We start from the raw sequence: 21,167 nt of genomic DNA, 5'->3' as shown, positions 1-21,167 counted from the left end.
GGAGAAATTGTGATGTAGCTTTGCTGTGGTAAAACACTTCCTGTTGATTTGGGGCATTTCATGGTCACTTGCTGTTGATATCGGGTCACAATTAAAAGTGGCTCATGTGTATTTTGCTCTGGAAATTTTTTGTTTTATGAATATAACCTCACATACCTTAACTCTTTGACTGCCATTGATGGCAATAGACGTCCAATCCGTTTTAACTTGGAAGGACTGGAAGCGATCGCTTCCAGTCCTTCCCAGTTGAAATGAACTCGACGTCTATTGCCGTCAATACTGTAGGTGTTTTCAATCTCATTTTTACACTTTTACTAACTACAACACATACCGTGTACCTCCTTCCCCCAATATAGAGGAAAGCAACTTTGAATAAATGTCCACTGTCCCTAAAAGGGTTAAAATGCTTTTAATATCTCCCCAAAAACTCTTCCTAGAAGCTTTAAATGTGTACAACATTTACAGTCAACATGTAGAACACCGCACACGACAGTGGTTGAACCAAATCACAATGTAAACATGTCTGCTGAACTTAGAACGTAAAAAAAGTACAAAATCGGAATTCAAAACGAAAAGCATCCACATAGAAAGTGCATTTACTGTGTTCACTTTTTTGCACAGCTTTGAATACGGTAGTTTGGTAAACGGTGTCGAAATACTAAAGGCTGGAAAGTCCTTTTTCCCAGCGTAAACTCAAAACATTTGACTTGTATTACGAAATACGATCACACAAAGAAAGAAAAAAAAAAAGTTCACGAGAATAAAGTTGTAATATTACGTTATTTTCGTCATATTATAAGTCATAAATAATAAAATAATGAGATCGAAGTCGTAAACTTAAAAAGAAAAACCGGTCATTTTACATAGGTTTCCGAGAAAAGTATCGTTCGTCGTAATATTGCGAGACTCAAGTCATGATGCTACGTAATTTTATGCGTTATTTGGAGATGTTGAGTAAATTTACGTATGAAAAGTCTCATCGTAACATAATTTTACATATAACAAAAAAAAAATAATTGTAATATGGCAAGACAAGTCGTTATGCTATGTAATTTGAGGCAAATTTGAAAGTAGTTACAAAATTTTGCGTCATTAGTCTTATCGTTCCATTTTACACATTACTTGAAAAAATAATCGTATTACGAAACTAAAATAGTTATACTATGTAATTTTATACAATATTATGAGAAAAAAGTAATGTTGCGCAATTTTACGTAGTATTCAGAAAAAACTCGTATCGTTCCGTAATTTTACATTTTACTTGATAATCGTAATATTATGGGACCAAAGTCGTTTTACTACTTAATTTTACATATTACGTCATTTTACGTAATTTTAAATATTACTTTAAAATTTATATTACTAGATAAAAGCCATTAAACTAAGTATCATTTCATCATGTATAGGTGCAGTCGGCTAATTTAGCTAAATTAGCAGCTACGTACTTTACGTAGCGCTTCTAATAAAGAAATACTTCATCTTTTGACACGATACACAATCGTCGCTCCCAGCCACAATAAGATTAATTCACGCAGTCTTAGCTACTTTACATATTAAGCTAATTTCGCTGCTTTAGCTAAATTAGCGGCTACATACTTTATGCGCTTCTCATGACGTAATTTAGGATTAGTTTCGCAGACGAGGAAATATTTAACTTTTAGCACATTTACATCGAATTATAATCAATATAAGGGTGAAATATTAGCTACTTTAAGAAATATTAAGCTAACTTTGCTAAATTAGCCACACTACATATATGCATGTTGCGAAAAGATACATAACTTTAATCTCATTTTTATTTTTTACGAAAAATTGCCTATTTGCTCTCGTAATATTACGTAGTTAGGTAGTTTTATGACTTTAGTCCCGTAATATTATATTAATCTCATCATACAATGACTATTCTCGCAATGTTATTTTATTTTTCTTTCTTTGTGTGACACTTGTACTCCGTCGTAGACTTCATTTCCTATGAGTCAAGATAAAAAACTTACAAAATTCTGCAGGTTCTTCAAATGGCACAAGGTGGAAAAACAAAAAGTATCAAGCTAACTGAAGTTTTTCTTTTGCACATTTTCACGAATAAATGGAATCGTTCTTTTGTGTTAGTGCCTTCAAACTAATTCTTATGTGTGCATGCTAGTATACCTTCTTCACATATTACAGAGGAATGACCACAAGAATTTGAGAAAACAAAATACAGCTCTGGAAAAAAAAAAAAGACTTTTGGGGTATTTATTCCCCACTTCGAATAAATGCACTAAATGACAATATTTGCAAAAATTCCACGATTTGTTTATGGTTTCTTCCAGCGCTGCATAAATACAAGTGCATGTCAATAAATTAGATATTTTTTGACTTTTTACTGCAATAGTCGAATTTCAAGCATGGAAACAATTTTACTAGCACATAACTACCAGCAGATGGCAGAAATACACCGCTTTCCTGGGAGAAATAGTGTGATTTTATTGAAACCCATGTTATATTGCTGATAAGTAAAAAATGGAAAAAGGTTGAATCAGTTTTGTCTTCCAGTGACAGAAGACGGTCAATTTTTTTGAGTGAAAGTTTTATAACAAAATGTTTTCCATCTCATTCTAATTTATTTATCTGCACTTGCATACACATTTTTACGGCGCTCCCCAGGTACCAGGTAGAAAAAACTATATTTCATAGCTAATCTGTACCCACAGATTAGTAACCTGTACACACGGTTTAGGAATTTGTGGGTACAGTTTAGTAATATTTGGGTGCAGATTACTAAACTGTACCCAGTTTGGTCTTCTGTATCCACAGAGGACTAAAATGTGGGTACAGATTAGTTGTAAACTTTAGTAATCTGTATGTATTACTAAACTGTGGGTACAGTTTAGTCATCTGTGTGTACGGATTGCTAAACTGTACCCACAGATTACTAAAATGTTGTTACAGACTAGCTATAAAGTTTAATAATCTGTACTGTGGGTAGAGATTACCTATGAAAAGACTAAACTGTGGGCACAGTTGTGGGTACTAATTACTAAAATGTGGGAACAGTTTAGTTATCTGTAGATTCAGAATACAAAACTGTATTTACAGATTAGTAAAATGTGGGTACAAATGACTAAACTGTGGGCACAGATAAACTATGTTTTTTTTTTTTTTTTACCCTGGCACCTGGGGGTCTCCATACTTTTTACACTCTAGTGTCGGCATTTGTGTAATAGGTACAATTAACAAACTTTACACGCAACATTAACACAAGTATGCTTAAATAAATATAAAACGGAAAAAAACTAACACTGTGTATTGATTATCAATATCAGTAGTATAATACTGTACATGAAAGTAGTAAAGGCTTTGTGCTACAAAAATAGTCAACTCTTTGAAAGAAATGGAATAAATAAAACAAAAAAAAAAGTCAAAGGTTTAGAGACGCTTCCTCGTGCTATAGAATGGGAAGGTGTGTGTAAACTTTTGACACGTTATGTAAATGTTCTTTACATTCTGGCTCAGTAGTTTGCGAGGACACAACACACAGTGCCGCTATTCCTCGGGTGTGGCGTCCGCGCTAATCGCAGGCGTCAGTTTGGATCCTCTGCAGCAGCTTGTCGTCGATCAGCTCGAACTGGACGCTGACTGACATCTCGGCCACGAAGCGCCGGCAGCCCTCTTTGCTCACCTGCTTGCAGAAGCGCAGGTCGATGCGTCGGATGCTGCCGCAACGTTTGAAGTAGCTCAGTGATTGGTCGGTTACTCTGTTGCACACTGGCGGGTCACAAACAGATTCATTGGAAGATTAGAAATTGTTTTGAAGTCCTGTACAGGTGATGACAGTTTAACTTTAAAATCTAGCTGTAATGATTAACGTGACGGCTGCCACTGACCACGATAGACGTTCAATCCGTTTTGACTGGGAGGAAGCGAATGAGCAAATTTCTCAAAGGCCAATGACGAAAAAAAGGAACTGGGAAGCAATCATGGGTAAACTGCATGTACACACTGGATTCTTTCCAACTGATATCTTAAAATTGCTGGTTTGTAATAATAGAGGCTCATCAACTAAGAACATTTAGAAGCCAAAACCCAGCAGAGGGAGTATAACAGCACAATTCTCTCATGCATTACCACCCACCACCACCCTCTGCTGACGGATTTCCGTCACTACGACAGAGAACTTTAATTCATGTGATAGATGAACCATATATTCAAGGCTGTTTTTAAAGGAGACTTTGCAAAAAAAAAATCTTGTATGAGTTTATTATTCTGATATTAACATTTTTGCAACTTTATTTTAAGATATGGTGGGGGCGGGGGGAATAAACACCTGTCGCGTGCTCTCGCCGCCAATTAGGGTTTTGCTGGTTTAAAAAAAAGTTTTTTTTTAAATGCCCTCCTGTTCAAAATTTTCGTTCTCCCAGAAAATTGAGATTTTAAGCTTTCCAATGATGTATCACACATGCATTTCGGACAATTTTGAAAGTTGGCCAAATTGAGGGTCTCAGAGCGGAACTTCAAGTCACCTGAGTGTTTTCCGCCATATACAGTATGTATATATATTTTTTTTTTCAAACCTATAAATGAAAACGTTTTATCTCGTCAAATTTACATTTGTCTTACAAGATATTTAAATAATAATGTATGTTGTTTCATAATATAATGTAATAATACTGCGAGAATAACACTTTACAATAAAAGGTAAAGAATAATGTTGTTCACAACTTTTTTTTAATACCAGCTCGTTGTCCCTGTTGTCATTTGAAAATGTTGCTATTCATCTTTATTGTTGTTGTCTTTAATGTCTTTCTCATTCTCTGAAATATAATTTCCACAGCTTTTAATGGAGAAAAATTATTGGATTAAACAGTTTTATCGATCAAATAGGAGTGTGGCCTACTTGACGCAAACTGTGATTAATTTATGTGAACGCCAGGTCTTTATGGGGTTAATTTTTTTCTTTTTTTTAAATGACCAAAAATAGTCACTTGTCCTATAAAGGGTTTAATTAATAATTCAGATTCCAAATTTAGAAAGAGACCATTTTGGAAATAACATTTGTGTTTAAAAAAAAAAATTAAAAAAAAAAACCTGAATTTGCCTCTAGTTTTCACCCATGAAAAGGTTCCCACCTGAGAGATTGACGTCAGTCAGGGAGTCCCGGGTGGTGGTCCCGGCAGCAGTCAGGATGTTGACGGAATGGTCGGTGACATGGTTACAGTAGCTAAGGTCCAGCTTGGACAGTGCGGCCATGTGGCGGATAATGAGGCGCAGCGTCGTGTCTGTCACATCCAGACCGGCCAGACGGAGATCTTCCACATTGCGCAGCTTGCTACGGTTGTCCAGTTGGCCTGTATGGGGAGAAGCCAAGGCAGTTAAACATCAAACGAGAATTAGGTTAAATATAAAAGTAGGGGTCGGTACCTGGCCTGTTATCAGTTGTGGGAGACAACAGGTCCCTCATCTGGGCGTCTTTCAGTCCCTCCACCCACTGAACGTCCAGCGTTCTCAGGAGAGGACAGCAGGAGGTGCAGAGAGCGGAGACGGCCGCCCAAGAGCACCCCGACAAAAGGAGCACTCGCAAACCTGCGCACACCCAGTCCCAGTTCTCAAAAAACTTTTAAGATTACACAATAAAATGTATGCTCAATGGGGTTCTAGGCCAGGAATTGAAAGATCTTAGTTTAGTTTATAAACTGTACCTAATAGTACAGTAATGCTTTATGATCTGACTTTTAATTCATTCAGGTTATCGTTTCCCATTAAAACGGACAGAAATGCCTTTGAACTGTTCCACAGCAAATAAAACAACAAAAAATATGTTGTCATATTGATTTTAAAGATTTTAAAAAATAACACTAATAATATCGTGTTTTATATTAGTGCTGCCACAATTAACTCATTCACTGCTTCTGACAGTGATAGACTATTTCAACTGTGTTGGTTGGATCATGTTTCGCTTCCATTGACGGCGATAGACGTCCAATCTGATTTCACAGGGGGCTTCAATGGCAATTTTAATTTCCGATTCATTATTATTATTGTACCATCTGCAAGGAAGTGGTCAGCTTTTTAACCATTTATTTCAGAACTCGTGCAACGCAACACGGCTACTGTCCGTCATAGCCGACGCTAACTACAACATGATAAAAGTAAAAACTTCCCACTCTACCGCACCTCTGTCTCTCATGTCAGTCTTACGATGCGTTCAGGAACAACATGGGAAAAAACAACAACGGCCACATTAAAACCCAATTCGTGACATTATTTTGATTCAAATTCATATTTATAATGTATTTGTTTTGCTATGTGTAATTGCTATTTGTATTTGTACCAGTAGTATTCATGAAGGATTTAGCGAGGTTTTTGAGCTATGGAACGAATTTATTGAATTATAAATAATGCATTCTTATGGGAAAATCTTGGCACTATATACGACCATTTTCACTTACAAACCAGGTCCTGTAACGAATTAAATTTATATTGTAGATTTATATTTTCTCTCATTCACATAAACATATAGTATATCTGTTCATTTCACATCGTCACACATAATCGTTTATTGTACCCATCGTACTGTGTTTTGTCTACTTTGTGAACACCGTGAACGAGTACTGTTTTGCTTACAAGGCCATGGTACTGATATTAATATACAGTGAGTTCTTATTTTCCCTCATGGCCACATTTTCTTCGACAACTATTAACTGTCTGATGTGTCAGATCTACTTGGGGGCACCTGCGTAGGGCTCCCAGGGACGTTTGTCCTGGCCGGCCAGCTTTATATTACTCTTTTGGTAATAATGTATTTATCTTAGTATATTATGGTTTTCTTTTTGTCCCTGAATTGTGTGTCGTCATCTCCTGTTCGTTAAGAGTAGGGCTGCAGCTATCAATTATTTAGCTAACCGATTAATCTATTGATTAGTTAGTTCAAATAATGGAGTAATTAGATTACAAACATTTAATGTGTTGCAGAATACGTTGTGAGATGTAAAGAGATGTAAAACATTAAAAAAAAGTATTTATCCTTGCAATAACATATTTCAATCAATGCAATAATGCAATGCAATAAATGCATTTAAAACTAAATTAAAAATACTTTAGCTTAGCTTCACACGGTATTAAGTACAGGGTTAAGTACAACAAAAGAACAATTGGATAACTTGCATATAGCAGAAGTCCACTAGCTTAAATGCTACAAAACGCTAACTTTTTTTTTTTTTTTTTTTTACAAAGGTCTTAACAAATCTTTCAAACATATTCCCACAAAAAACTGCTAAATATTTTTCTGAACTAAATAACGAATGCATAAACAAAAATATGAGTTAAAAAAAAAACATACTCTATGTTGGTCTTAACAGGGAGCAGCTGGATTCAGCCATGTTAGATGAGTTATGGCATATTCACTGTTACCACTGGAGGGCAGTGTATCCACGCAAATCAATAAAACGAAATGCAACACTTTCAAGACAAACCATTACAACGTCACTCTGATTAAATGAATCCTCAAAGCAGCAAAATTTGATGTAAAGCTTTTTTTCTAATCGAAGTTAATTGATTAATCGTTGCAGCACTATTTAAGAGAATAAAACAATCTGTAAAAAGAGAAAATTGACTTATTCTTATCTTTGTAACTTATCAAAATAAGATTTTCCAAACATCTGCTTTGATAATGATAGTTATATAGTATTCATTTTTCACAGCACATAATTTTTAATGTCAATGCAAATTTACAGCTAAAATATTAAGCCACACTGAAATGTTAAGTGTAATATAAAAGTAAATAACACGATTTTTATTTGAGGCAAATTGTCGACTAAACACAAAAATAATCGGTAATTAGTCATCTATCAAAATGATTGTTTGAGGCAGCCATTCTTTAAATCTCAACTGTTCTCAGCTCATCAGCACTAATATTAATCATTCTTTACAGAGGATAAAGAAAATAATAGGGCTGTCCCAAACGACTAATTTTCTCCCGATTAGTCAGCCGACTATTTTTACGATTAGTCGACTAATCTAATAATTATTTTTTTATTTTTTTATTTTTGTAACTAATTTAGCAATGAAATTTTTGTTGACGCTTATCAATTAAAAAAAACATATTGGAACACTCAAATCATTTATTAAAGTACAAATAAACACGTAAATAACAATAATAAATCACAAATAAACAATGAGTTCAAATGCTGATAGAATTAACTAGTGTAGCATCCCGATTGAAAAGATGGTCTCTTAAACTGATGGTTTACAACTTTTATTCCATCCTTGATGTAAACACACCGTAAGAGCTACGGCGCACACAAATAAAGCAACACAATTAGAAATTAACAAAAACTTTTCACATTTTTCCTTTTAAACCTTATTTATATATCAATGAATTGCCTATATGAATTGCCTTTACCTTATTACCTTATCATTGACAATCTCTCCCTTGAGTGCAATCACTGTATATACTGTATATATTTATGACCTTTTAACCTTATATAATTTTCTATACCATAAAATAAACCATAACATGAAATAAACCTTTCAATTAGCATTAAGAACAATACTAATAGCACTTATAGGCCCATTGTCAATGAAACATTATTATTTAGTAAGGCGACAGCACCCTCTGGTGTACAAAAAAATGAAAAAAAAAAAAAAAAAAACCTTACAAACTGCGTGAAGGCGCTTGAGGTGTTTATTCACGGCCGACGTGCAGCTAAGCTTGGCACTGAAGAGACAGGACAGAAGAGTGTACTCTCCTTTGTTTCTTTGAAATAAGTCAATGTTTTGGACACTCTGGTGCGCCTTTTTTGGCTTTGTGCCGCTTTCCCTGCTTGCAAACAGAGCATCCGACATTCTAACTTTCCACGCATATATTTTTTTAACCCTTCATTTACCGTCGACGGCATGTTGTGCTCGTCGACGGATTTACGTCATCGATGACGTCGACTACGTCGACTAGTCGGGACGGCTCTAGAAAATAAGCATTGTACCTGTGTTGCTCCACTGTTTTTATTCAGTCTGTTGCGTAAAGAGTTAAACCACTACAACAAAATGTGGTACTGTAACAAAACTGAATATCATAACTAAGTGGCAAATGCGTTAACTGCTGGCCCTCTGGCGTACGACCCCGTAAATCAAATACCTGGCAGTCTGTTGATTAGCCAGCTGAGTTGCTTCTTGGAGATGTTGGTCCAACTCAAATCCAGAGTGACCGGTTGTCTCCGGATGATCCCGCTAAGCATTAGAGGAGTTATGGATTTACAGCGGGTCAGATTAATGCGCTTCCACAGCCTCTTGTCGCAGCACCTGGCCACAAACAAAACACGGCTAATTCATGGATACCTTCCTATACGTGGATTATTCATTTTGTCGTCTCACAATGCAGCTCACCATCGGTTCCACGTCCTGCACACGCGCATACACACGCAGAGATCTCTAAGTGCCAGGTGAGCGAAAACTGACATCCAGGCCTCGCGCCGGATGATGTGCTCCTTCCCGTCGTTAAGTGGGAGCCTATCAGGTGGCGGGCTGATCGGAGGCGGTCTGATAACGTGGCGCTCCATTTGAACGCATTTGGGCGGCGAGCGGCAAGGGAGCGGGCGGGGAGCGAGTGGCCCCGCGGTGGGGTTTCGGTTCCACCTGAGCGGTGAGTGGCGCCGCGGCGTCCCGTTTGTCTCCCGTCTGTGTCGCAACCAGCCTCCGAGGTCGCTGCTGCCATTGTTCAGAGGCCATTTCGGATCGGACGCCGCAACGTCATTATCGGGCTCCGCCTTGAACGTCCTGTTGTTTTGATTGGACGGGAGGTCCTCGGTTTTGGCCGTCTTTCTGTTTCTATTGGTCACTTCGGTTTTGGCGGTGCCGTCTTCCGACTTCAGCTTATTTTGAAGCTGGTCCACCGAGCTGTTCTGGCGGTCGACTCCGTCTTCAGACTTGAGGTGTCTGCGTTGATATCGAGCCTTTAAGGTAGGGATACACGATAAATAATAATGGCATCATAGAGATTGTTCTCTCAGTCAAAATGGATTTGACGTTTTGTGCCATTAATGACACTGAATGAGTTATCGGTAGATTGTCAAAATCAGGTAACTCAGACTAGGGTGACATAATATGCGATCGGGAAATCCCTACTCAAAATTGTCCCTAGGTATGAGTAGGTGTGTGAATGGCTAAATGAATAAAAGTGTTTAATTTATTTTTGGTGTTGTTGACTCTCTAGTGGAGAAATGTGTTATCCATCATCTTGTAGTTAAAAAAAAAAAAAAAAAAAAAAAAACTTAGAATTTGTCTTTATATAGTACAGGTAGTCCCCGGGTTACGACGGACCCGACTTACACGATTTTGACTTTACGACGCCTGCGTCTCGCTGTTTTTTTGTTTTTTTTTTTAAGATGTTGACTTTAGTTTTGTGATGCATGCTTTTATTTTGTCGCAGGAAGCGTAGAACAGGAAGCAAGCGCATCTACCAACGCGCCCTGCCCACCCCACACACGCACACACAGAGCAGCCGAGTCACAGCAGTGACAGCCTGCGCGCACATTTGTTGCTTGTGAAGCATCCAGTGGCGACGGCTGTATATAAACCCCTTTGTACTGTTTATTTTGTGTTTTCAATTGTGGTCGTATACTTAGGGTGCGTTTATGTGATTGTTTTTGATGATGTGCAGGCGCTAACTGATACCTGCTAATCGTTAGTTATTGCTGTATCAGCAGCTACTTGTAAACGCAAATTTGAATTGCTGTTATTAAAGATTAGACTGATTTAATTTCATTTTATTTTGGTTTCATTCTGCAAGTGTTAATATCATGAGCAGCTGGATAAAGTCAGCAAACCACACGGACGTCTGACATCGTCATTCCGGAGCTTAGCACACTGTCTAGCTAGCACTTAGCTCCAACGTCTTGGCGAGGACAGTACAATGACGTATAATACATTTTTTTTTTTTTTTTTTTTAAATTAAAGGGTGTTTTGAGGTATTTAAAGAGTTAATTCCGGGTTACATCGCCAGCGCAGTGACGGAACTCGTTCGTAAACCGGGGACTACTTGTATTTCACACAAAATGCCCCCAAATCAAAAGCAAATGACCCTGAAATGCCCCCAAACCAACATGAAGTCACCCCAAAATGCCCCCATTTCATCAGGAAGTGACTTGGTGTTTGTTCACAGCAAAGTTACCATCGAAATTCCTCCAGAAATAGCATTTGCTAGTATATTACTGTATTGTTTGTTTTTAAACCCCTAACAGGGCACTCATTTAACTCACTGGCTGCCAATGACAGCACTAGACATCCAATCCATTTTGACTGAAAGATGAGTATTCAAAGCCTGTCTTCCTGGTTTCAATGAATTGGACGTCTATTGCCGTCAATGGAATGCAAGGACTTAAATACTATGTAAAAAATCCAACAACTTTAGAGTTAATTGAGACTGTCACCACTGTGTAATTCTGTTTTATTCATTTTAATTTGATTAATTTAGTTTTGATCAACATTGCATTAATTTATACATGTATTTATAATCATTAAAATATAAAATATAGAATGATAAATAATTAATAAATGGTTGGATGCATTATATGTTTTGTGATTTGAGCGAAAAAGAGATCAGAATTCCTCTCATATACCGTAATTTCCCGAATATAAGGCGCACCCGTGTATAATGCGCACCCCCAATTTACTTGAAAAATCTAGGGAAAATTATTGTACCCGTTTATAACGCGCACCCTAATTTTAGCACCAATAAATAGAAGAATACAAGAAAACAGAGCTCGTGTACAGATACAGAAATGTAATTTCACTGACTGGTGAAACACAGCAAAAGCATAGCACATTGGTAGTTTAAAACATTACCATAAACTGACAATATTTACGGTAATAATATGATTTGACAACTTCTCCAACTTACCAGAATCTAGGAGAAAACAAAACAGATGTGACTTTTCTTTTAAAGGCTGCTGTATAACTTGCTCGTTTCATTATGATGAATAAATGTTTCTTCTATGGATTGATACGGTAAATTGAAAGTGAGTACGTTTAAGTCGGAAATCCGTGAGAGCTCATCGCTGTCAACACGACAGTAACAATAGGAACTATTGTTATTTGGGTTTGAGTTTCCCGACGGACAGATATAGTTGACGGACACACACAGGAAGTGTGTTGTTACATTTATTATGGTCCGAATTGCGGAGCTGCAATAAACGTTGACTCACATGAGTTCAAGAAACTAAATTCTGTGCTTTATGAGGAGTGAAAAAAGCAGAATTTAACACAGACGAAATCATTCGGCCGATTAGAGTGGAGTATTACCGAAACAAAATGGTGACGTCACGTACCGTAATGGTCGGCAACGGGTCGCCGAATACGTTTCTTCAACACAACGCGGCCGTGTCAATTAAAAAAATCGGTTTACATATATATAGAATATGTAAATATTTCTGTCTCCATCCATGTACCCGTTTATAATGCGCACCATGATTTTACAAGTTGATTTTGGGGAAAAAAAGTGTGCGTTATATTCGGGAAATTACGATATGTATGTCAATCAAAGACGAGATGCAAGTGAGGGTTGGTGACAGGCTAAAGAGGCTCTGACATTGATTCCTCAGCTAAAGCTTGGAAAGACGGACTTGTGGTATTTTAATTATTTTCTTTCAAATGAGGACTGACTCCATTTTTGAGATTTACAATTCGACATATTGCGCACATTTTTCCTAAACAACGGATTTTATTGCACCACATATAATTTCCAAACAATTTAAAACAATGAGTGACTTAGAAAAAGGTACCTTTAAATTTGGTGAAGACATCTCTGAGGTCCTCTCCTCATCCTCCTCGCTGCTTGATCCCACCACGGAGGTGTTTTTGGTCTGCTCAGTTGTCAACGTTCTCCTCGGAGGACTCCGCAACACTTTAGATTTGTCATTCTTTTCCTCCTCCTTGTCATCATCTTCCTCCCGGCCGTCCAACACCTTTTGGGCCTTGAAGTGGATCCGGTGCAAGGAGAATCCGTCTTCCTGCTCGTTTTCCGTTTTGATGTGTCGCAACAGCTTCGCGGTCAAAGGTTCGTCCAGTTTTGGGAACTTTTGCAAAAAGAGACAATATCATTAGTGGAACACTGTCGCGTATGAGTGAAACTTATCCCGCTTTTTACCTTCCTTTTGACATCGACAGGTTCATCTTGCGTGTCAAACAGCTTCCTCTTCTTCCTCAGGGGGTTTTCCTCCTGTCTGGAGCGTGGCGAACCATCCAAGGACAGCAGAGGGGGTCGTTTCTTGGGAAATTCCTCTTCCCGTTCGGCTTTCCGCTTGGCGTAAAAGGCCGAGGAAGGCGAGGGAACGTCGGGCTCTTCTTTAACGTCCCGGCACGGACGCGATTCCTTCAGCAGTGACCCGGGAAGATTTGACGCGTACTTGAATCCGGGTCCCCGTTTTTGCTTTGGCGCCAAAAGAATAACAAAGAAAAGGCGGAATGATTTCATTGTTTCTTGTCAGTGGAAAACACCGAAAAAACAAACACGATTTAGTGACATATTGACCTGAAAATAAACTTTTAAAGGTACTTACTTTCCCAGTTTTGCCAGCATGGTTACATTTGGGACATTCCCAGCAGTTGGGCAACTCGTCATTGACAACGCCGCTGGAATCGGTCAACTGAAAATAACCACATGGAACATTGTGAAAATGTCGAAATAAATATCTTTATAAATTCATCAATCCATTTGGAGTTGGGCTCAGTTTATATTTTGTTCTGCAGTTGTACAGAGAACCAATTAACGTGGACCCTCCCCCCCTTTTCTGTTTTTTCATCTTGTATTTTAAATATGCAATAGTACCACAAGATACAAAATTATTTCTTTCCGGAGTGACATTTATATCATGATTTTTTTTTCATACATTCAGTTGTGTTTTACATGTAAACTGCCTAATTGGTTCCAAAAACACCACATAAAATTTGCTGTCATGTCCTCTGATTGCCTGTCTTTATTTGTAATGCTGTGGCACCTTTTGTGGTGCTACTGGCATGCTAGCAAACTCCATTGACTTGCGCTAGCATAGCCACTCCGGAGCCCTGACACTAACAAATAACTGACAAACTGCCCGGAATTTGTTGAAACCAACTCCACCTACTGATTAAACCCCCGCTAAACTTAACTTTCCATTCAAGTGGAATTAGTTTATTTTTTAGCTTATTCGACAGATGTTATCACATGACCAGTCAAACTCATAGCAAACACGGGGTGTTAAAAGACGAGCTGACTTCGGCAGCCACTGCTGCTATTTCATCTCGTGTAAGTTATATTGTTTTGTTTCATATAAATGAGCATTGAGTAGCACGTTGTGGTGTGTACACTAGGTTTGTTTTTATTTATAGTCAAACATAGTTTTGTATGAAAAATAATTGTGTGCAGATGTAAATGTGCAGAAAAAACACCCCCAAAGCATGATCCACGATGGCACTCATCCTTCTTCCTCCAAACACTGTGAGTGGAATTAAGACCAAAAAGTTCCATTGTGATCTCATATGACCACATGACTTTCTCCCATGACTACTCTGGATCATCCAAATGGTCATTTGCAAACTTAAAACTAAAACTAAAAACAGGCCTGGAAATGTGCTGGTTTAAGCAGGCGAACCTTCCGTGCCATGCATGATTTTAAACCATGACGTCTTAGTGTATTACCAACAGTAACCTTGGAAAAGGTGGTCCCAGCTCCTTTCAAGTCATTGACCAGCTACTCCTGTGTAGTTTTTGGTTGATTCCTCACCATTCTTAGGATTATTGAGACCCTACAAGGTAGATCTTGCATGGAGCCCCAGTCCAAGGGAGATTGATAGTCATGTTTAGCTTCTTTCATTTTCTAATAATTGTTCCAACGGTAGATCTTATATTTGCTGCTTGGCAATTGCCCCGTAACTCTTTCCAGCCTTGTAGAGGTCGACAATTCTGTCTCTGTTGTCTTTGGACAGCTTTTCCGGGTGTATGGGGTGGACAGGTGTTTATATGTAGCTAACCTCAAACAGGTCAAAAGGTCCACCTCCACTCCACTTATTTAGGAGAACATGTGGAGTGGAGGTGGACTTTTTAAAGGCGACTAGCAGATCTTTCAGGCTCACAATTCTAGGTAATAGACAGGTGTTCAAATACTTATTTGCAGCAGTATTATATACAAATAAATTGTTTTAAAAATCATATACTGTGATTTAGGGATTTTTTTTTTTTTTTACATCATGTCTCTCACAGTGTACAAGCACCTACCATGAAAATTTCAAACCTGCCCATCATTTCTAAGTGGGAGAACTTGCAAAGTCGCAGAGTGTTCAAATACTTGTTTTCCTCACTGTATATGTATATTTTGATAAATGGTTATTAAACACTGCAAATGTAATAATTACGATATAAATGGGGTATACACACACACACACACATATATATATATATCAGAGGTTGCACTAGACTTTTTCGTTGTCTGTCATTTTGACTGACAGGGTCATAAAAATCCGGTCATAATCTATTTTTTCCCGTCAATTAAATTTTTAAAATGATGATAATGACATTGTGGTGACCCTTTGTTTGGCATAATTCACCTTCCGTACTTGTGTGTCCATTTGGCCGAGCGCGTTACAGGTGTAGAACACCGGCTACGACAGTCACGTGACAGAGACACTTAAGAGCCGCACGCGGTCCCCTCACTATCCACTCGCTCTCGCTATATGATTGGCCGAAGAGTCGAAATGCTCTCCCGTGAAATGCCCGTTTAAAAATGTTCCCGTTGTTACTTCTTGCGTTCGCTTATAAGTGCCCATTTAAAAAGGAAAAGCGATGGATGACACTACACACAGAGCGTATTATTAACAAATGTTAAAGTTGTATAATCATATAGCGAGAATAAGGAACGTCACTGACAAGCGCAGGCCCCCGCGAGTGGATAGTGAGGAGTCTAGGATAGTGCGCCTACAGCTAACAAGACTCTTAACATTGCATACCGCTTCAATATATTCAATAGTATTTAGTTTTCATTCATTTTAAATTAATATTCTGTCCGAACAAGCTTAACAGAGAATCCACACCGTGCCATCACACATCAAGCAGATGAATATGTAACTCTTTCACCGCAGTGACAAAAACAGCTAACTGTGGCCCCAGTAGTTAGGTAGCCTACCATATGTAGCATATGGAACAATGAAATTAACAGTTCACCTGCTGTGGCCTGAGCGTAGTCTCACACTTTCCTCCTGGTGCGCATGGACTTGAATTGCGTGCCCGCTTGTGCAGTCCCTGTTTTTTCACCTCTTTTATCAACACCATCGTCGTTTTGGGGCTTTTTGAAGAAACTTCGGACACTCAGTTGCCTTGACATTTTTCAGAATAAGGCCAACGATGTCATGCATCAAGAGAGACAATAGCTAATTAATAAGCTCACTCGCCACCCTGTGGTCTGGGGTGTGAATTGCAACCGGTCAAAATGACGGATGGATTCCAGTTTTTTCCGTCACCGTTTTAAAAAATCGGTCAACGACGGAAAATATTCGGTTAACGCGACCCCTGATATATATATATATATATATATATATATATATATATATATCTAAGAAAACAATGATTTGTACATGTACTCATACATACAGTATATCTTAACATTTTAAAATTAAAATACTGGATTTTTTTTTCTTTTATTGAAAAAACTGCGATGAACTGAGACCACGAAGTTTGAAGCGCAACATAGCAAGGAATCACTGTATCATACTTTGATCTTTGTATTTTTTTTCAATATATTTTTCTTATGATGACCATTTCTAAAGCTAATGACCTCCAACTTTAAGTTATGGTAGAAATCAATGCTTGCCTTTAAACAGCGAGGGTGAACGATCTCGTTGCAGATGGAGCACTCCATCAGCATCAGGTGGAACTTCTCCTCATCTTCCTCCACAGTGTCCTCCTTGCCTGCTTCCCCGCAGACCGCACACACTGCTGTGTGCGGCAGGACGGGCTGTACACAAATAGTGCGTTGAGGTCAGATCAAGAGTCAAGAGCATTTCCGCAAGATTGGGAAAATAAATATTTTAATTGTGAATTTATCTGGTATGGACCCGACTCACATGACGTCACAACCACACCTCCGCGCCATGTTGTCTGTCTACTCGTCGGGTTTTAGCATTACCGCCACGTAAATTCCTCCTATTATTGCGTGTTTTTCTGCTCGTTAACATTAATAATCAAAATGGTGAAGGCGTGTGTGGCGGTTGGTTGCAATAACAGAGAAGATAGACGGAGAGACTTGAAGTTCTACCGTATTCCGAGAGACCCGGAGAGGAGAACGAGATGGACTGCTGCAATTCGACGAGAAAACTTGGCTCCAAACGATTACCACAGATTATGTAGTAGTCATTTTAGATCTGGTAAGATGCATTTAATATATATTTAGAGGGTTTGGGGCTGACAACCACAATTAAGATCATTGCTAGGCTAATCGCCGACAACATACAGTTTCAAATTCAAGATGCTTATTTCTTCCACCATCATTATTTTTTGAATAATATTTAGCTGGTACCAAGTTAAAGAAGTTAAACAGGTGTGTCCAAACCTTTTGCAAAGGGGGCCAGATTTGGTGTGGTAAAAATGCGGGGGGGCTACCTTGGCTGATTTGCATAGAACAATATATTTAAACAAATTTTAGCAAGCCCTTCTGTGTGTCACATTTGCTTTATATTTTTTTTTAATTCATAATTTCAACAATCTCGTCTTTGTGGCGTTCTCTTTCGACACTCGGGCTCTTGCGAAATACTGCTGCTGTGAAATTAAACTAGCTTCAAGTTGCTATAATTTCTCGCTGCATATCTTCCCTGTAATGTTGTCGTACTTGTCAGCGTGTCTTGTTTAGTAATATTGCGTCACATCGAACTCTTTGAAAATAGCGACTGTCTCTTTGCAAATGAGGCAGACACAGTTGTTGCGTGTTTTATTGAAGAAATAGTCCAATATCCACCTATCCTTGAAGCGTCGGCCATCGCAGTCAACTTTTTTTTTTTATTGATTGTCGCCATTTTAGAAAATTGGAAGTAAAGGGTCACGCGGGGTTATGTTGCTTAGAGTGCTGCTCTTAAAGTTTTTCAAACTTTCGTGAGAATAGGCTGATTTTGTGTGGACAAGATAGTTGTAGGTATCAGGGTAGCAGATGTCAGGCAGAGAGGGCGAAGACAGCGGGTCGAAAAATATCGATTTAGGCATCAAATATGGATCTGGCGAATGGATAGACTGAAGCTTTTCCACATAACGCCTTTTATGCAACGCATCCAATGAGTTTACAGCGTCTGAAAGCACCGGGGCTTCCATGAATTGCACTATAAATTGCACGACAAATTGAAACCATTGAGAATACGGATAAACACAGACGGACAATATGGCGGCCGGATACAGCGACACGTCATTCTGTGACGTTGGTGAGTAGGGTCTATTTACAATAAATATACTAGCTAATGAGATAGGCTAATGAACACATGAAATATTGCAGAATGTGAGGTAAGACATATTAACCCTTTATAGGGCATTCATTTAACTCATTGGCTGCAATTTACGGCGGTCGACGTCCAATCCATTTTGACGGACGTTCATTCCCCCCTCCCAGTCAAAATGGATAGGACGTCGAGCGCCATCAATAACAGCGAAACATGAGCATTCATAGCCAGTAGGGGTGTATCTATACACTTAAATTTAATTTCGGTTTGGTTCAGTGTCGTGAAGTGATTCATTCAGTTAGTTTTCGGTACAAAAAAGGCAGGGGAATAAATTACTTTAAATGCTTTTATTTTAAATAAATAAAAGCGACCCATTAGGGTGACATCTCAAACAACTGACATAGCATTTTTTAAGATTTAAAATAGATATGCTTTATTTATTTTTCCCCATAAAATCTAACACAAAAGGTATGGAAGTGAACCGAACCAAACATCCAAAACCAAAATGGTTCAACGCATCCACGTGAACCGTTACACCCCTGATATGCAGTCCTCCCAGTTCAAATGAAGTGGACGTTTATCGCTGTCATTGGCAGGGAATGAGTCAAATACTATGAAATGAAAAAAATGAATAAACAAAGTTTAGAGTCGTATTGAAGGGCATAACTAGAGTTTATTTCTTTTTTTTTTTTTTTTTTTTTGAATTAATTTGGTTTTTACTAATATTTTTAAATTAAATTTATTCATTAAAAATATGTAAAAAATAATTTTTAATAACACAATATTGATTAATATTTTTTTTTTAAAAAAAAAAGGAAAATGCAATTCCTGGGGAAATTGCGATGGTAGCTTTGCTGTGGTACGTAAACACTTAAAACACTTCCAGTTGATTTGGGGGCATTTCAGTGTCACTTCCTGTTTTTTGAAGGTGATTTCATATAACTGCAATTTAAAACTGACATCACAATTTGGGCCGTATTGGCTACACACCAAATGTTAAGATAGCGGCCTCCATGACCACCACATATTTTAAAAATTATGAATAACAGTCACTTGCCCAACAAAGGGGTTATTAAACAAGATATACATTTCCCACCCCTGAGCTGGCCTGTGACAATGCTCCACTTGCGATTCTCTGCACAAGAGGCCAAGTGGCGCTCCTTGGTGTCACCATAGCAACCATCTGGATGAGGCTTGAATGAACAAGTCCCCTAAGTGAACATCTAAAAATAGCAATGGAACAATAACAACTAAGAAGGTGATTTCTGTAGAAAGAGGAATGAGGAGCAAATATGTCAATTGTATGCGTTCACTAAGTAGTTGCCATTGACAGCGATAGATGTCCGATCCGTTTAGACTGGGAGCGAATGATCACTGCCAGCCTCTCCCAGTTCAAATGGTTTGGACGTCTATTGCTGTCAATGGCACTGGGACATAATCACTCGGTTCATAATAACAGAAAAGGACATACCGCGATGCACTGTCTCATGATGCACGACTGCTTCATCCGTCCCGGCCCGCCAAATTTTTTCATGTCCTTACAGAAGTGGCACTCGCCGCACTCACTTCGCAGACAGGCCTCGCATTTGCGGCAGCGGGTACGCCTCCTCCTGGCACCCGATGTGCTGGTGCCGCCGCGGCCCGAAGTCGGCTTAGGGGCCGTCGCCGGAGAGGCCGCCATCTTGGGTTTGGGTCGTTGGGGAGGCCGGGCCTGCGGGGTGGGGAGAGATGAAATTTTGTTTCAGACTACAAATAAATTCAAGTATTAAAATCAAATCATGACAATAGAATATATGAAATAATAATAAAATTAAAGTAAAAGGAGGTATAGAGGTCATAAAATAAAAAAGTTTTGTTCTCCAGGGTCATATTTGGTTTTTAAAATGTATTAAATAGAAAACAATTCTTATTCTTTAATCAAATGAAAATATTGTCGAATTAAAATTCAACTACTTGAGCAAATTAATTGACAAAAGGTTGTTATTAAAGAAAAAATACAATAAAGTTTCCATTTGTTATTTACATGAAACAAATTACGTAATTCATAAAATTTGTTTGAAAAAAATTGAAGAGCTTATTTTAGTACTTATTTCATTACTTAAAATGAATAAACTAATCAAAGAAGGTACACAATCTGCTTTGATTTAAAAGTAAATAATCAAACCAAATTAAAAAACATTCTTTTATAATAAATAGTAACGAAATTACTATCTTGTACCAAAAATATCAATGCTTCTATACATGCAAGGAATTATAAAACAGTCACGTGTATACTTTTGTATGTTATTATTTCTTGAATGTAATGTTTTTATTTGACTGTTTTCACAATAAGTAAAATACGTACTATAAGTGCTAAGTACCTTTCAGTGAAATAAATGTTAAACGCAAAATGTAAAACTATTGTACTATGCTACTATTTATCTTTTTCTTTACAATAAATGAAACATTGATTCAAAATGAATATAAAATGTAAAATACTTGGTATCCAATAATACATATATATATATATATATATATATATATATATATATATACATACATACATACACTGGGGCAAATAAGTATTTAGTCAACCACCAATTGTTCTCCAACTTGAAAAGATTAGAGAGGCCTGTAATTGTCAACATGGGTAAACCTCAACCATGAGAGACAGAATGTGAAAAAAAAAAAAAGGAAAATCACATTGTTTGACTTTTAAAGAGTTTATTTCCAAATTAGAGTGGAAAATAGGTATTTGGTCACCTAAA

At 37.9% G+C, this 21,167-nt stretch overlaps 1 protein-coding gene across 2 annotated transcripts in view; it reads right to left on the bottom strand.

Annotated features, from left to right (window-relative positions):
• Nucleotides 1-342: 342 nt before the first annotated feature.
• LOC130905307 (lysine-specific demethylase 2B-like) overlaps nucleotides 343-21,167 on the bottom strand; it is a 53,668-nt gene continuing 32,843 nt past the window's right edge. Inside the window, exons 13-22 of one of the 2 annotated variants that reach the window (XM_057818580.1) lie at nucleotides 19,892-20,131; nucleotides 16,812-16,955; nucleotides 13,530-13,616; nucleotides 13,118-13,399; nucleotides 12,753-13,046; nucleotides 9,361-9,926; nucleotides 9,113-9,276; nucleotides 5,401-5,562; nucleotides 5,109-5,327; nucleotides 343-3,747 (exon numbers count right to left, since the gene is read on the bottom strand). In XM_057818580.1, the coding sequence (XP_057674563.1) occupies nucleotides 3,551-3,747; nucleotides 5,109-5,327; nucleotides 5,401-5,562; nucleotides 9,113-9,276; nucleotides 9,361-9,926; nucleotides 12,753-13,046; nucleotides 13,118-13,399; nucleotides 13,530-13,616; nucleotides 16,812-16,955; nucleotides 19,892-20,131 (2,355 nt within the window). In that variant the 3' untranslated portion in view covers nucleotides 343-3,550. The remainder of the gene's footprint in view (nucleotides 3,748-5,108; nucleotides 5,328-5,400; nucleotides 5,563-9,112; nucleotides 9,277-9,360; nucleotides 9,927-12,752; nucleotides 13,047-13,117; nucleotides 13,400-13,529; nucleotides 13,617-16,811; nucleotides 16,956-19,891; nucleotides 20,132-21,167) is intronic. The other variant, XM_057818581.1, reaches the window with a different exon arrangement.

The sequence above is a fragment of the Corythoichthys intestinalis genome, chromosome 17, assembly GCF_030265065.1.
Source record: "Corythoichthys intestinalis isolate RoL2023-P3 chromosome 17, ASM3026506v1, whole genome shotgun sequence".
Classification (NCBI taxonomy): domain Eukaryota; kingdom Metazoa; phylum Chordata; class Actinopteri; order Syngnathiformes; family Syngnathidae; genus Corythoichthys; species Corythoichthys intestinalis.
Note: the sequence above shows the minus strand (reverse complement) of the source record. Positions and strands in the feature narration are given on the sequence as shown.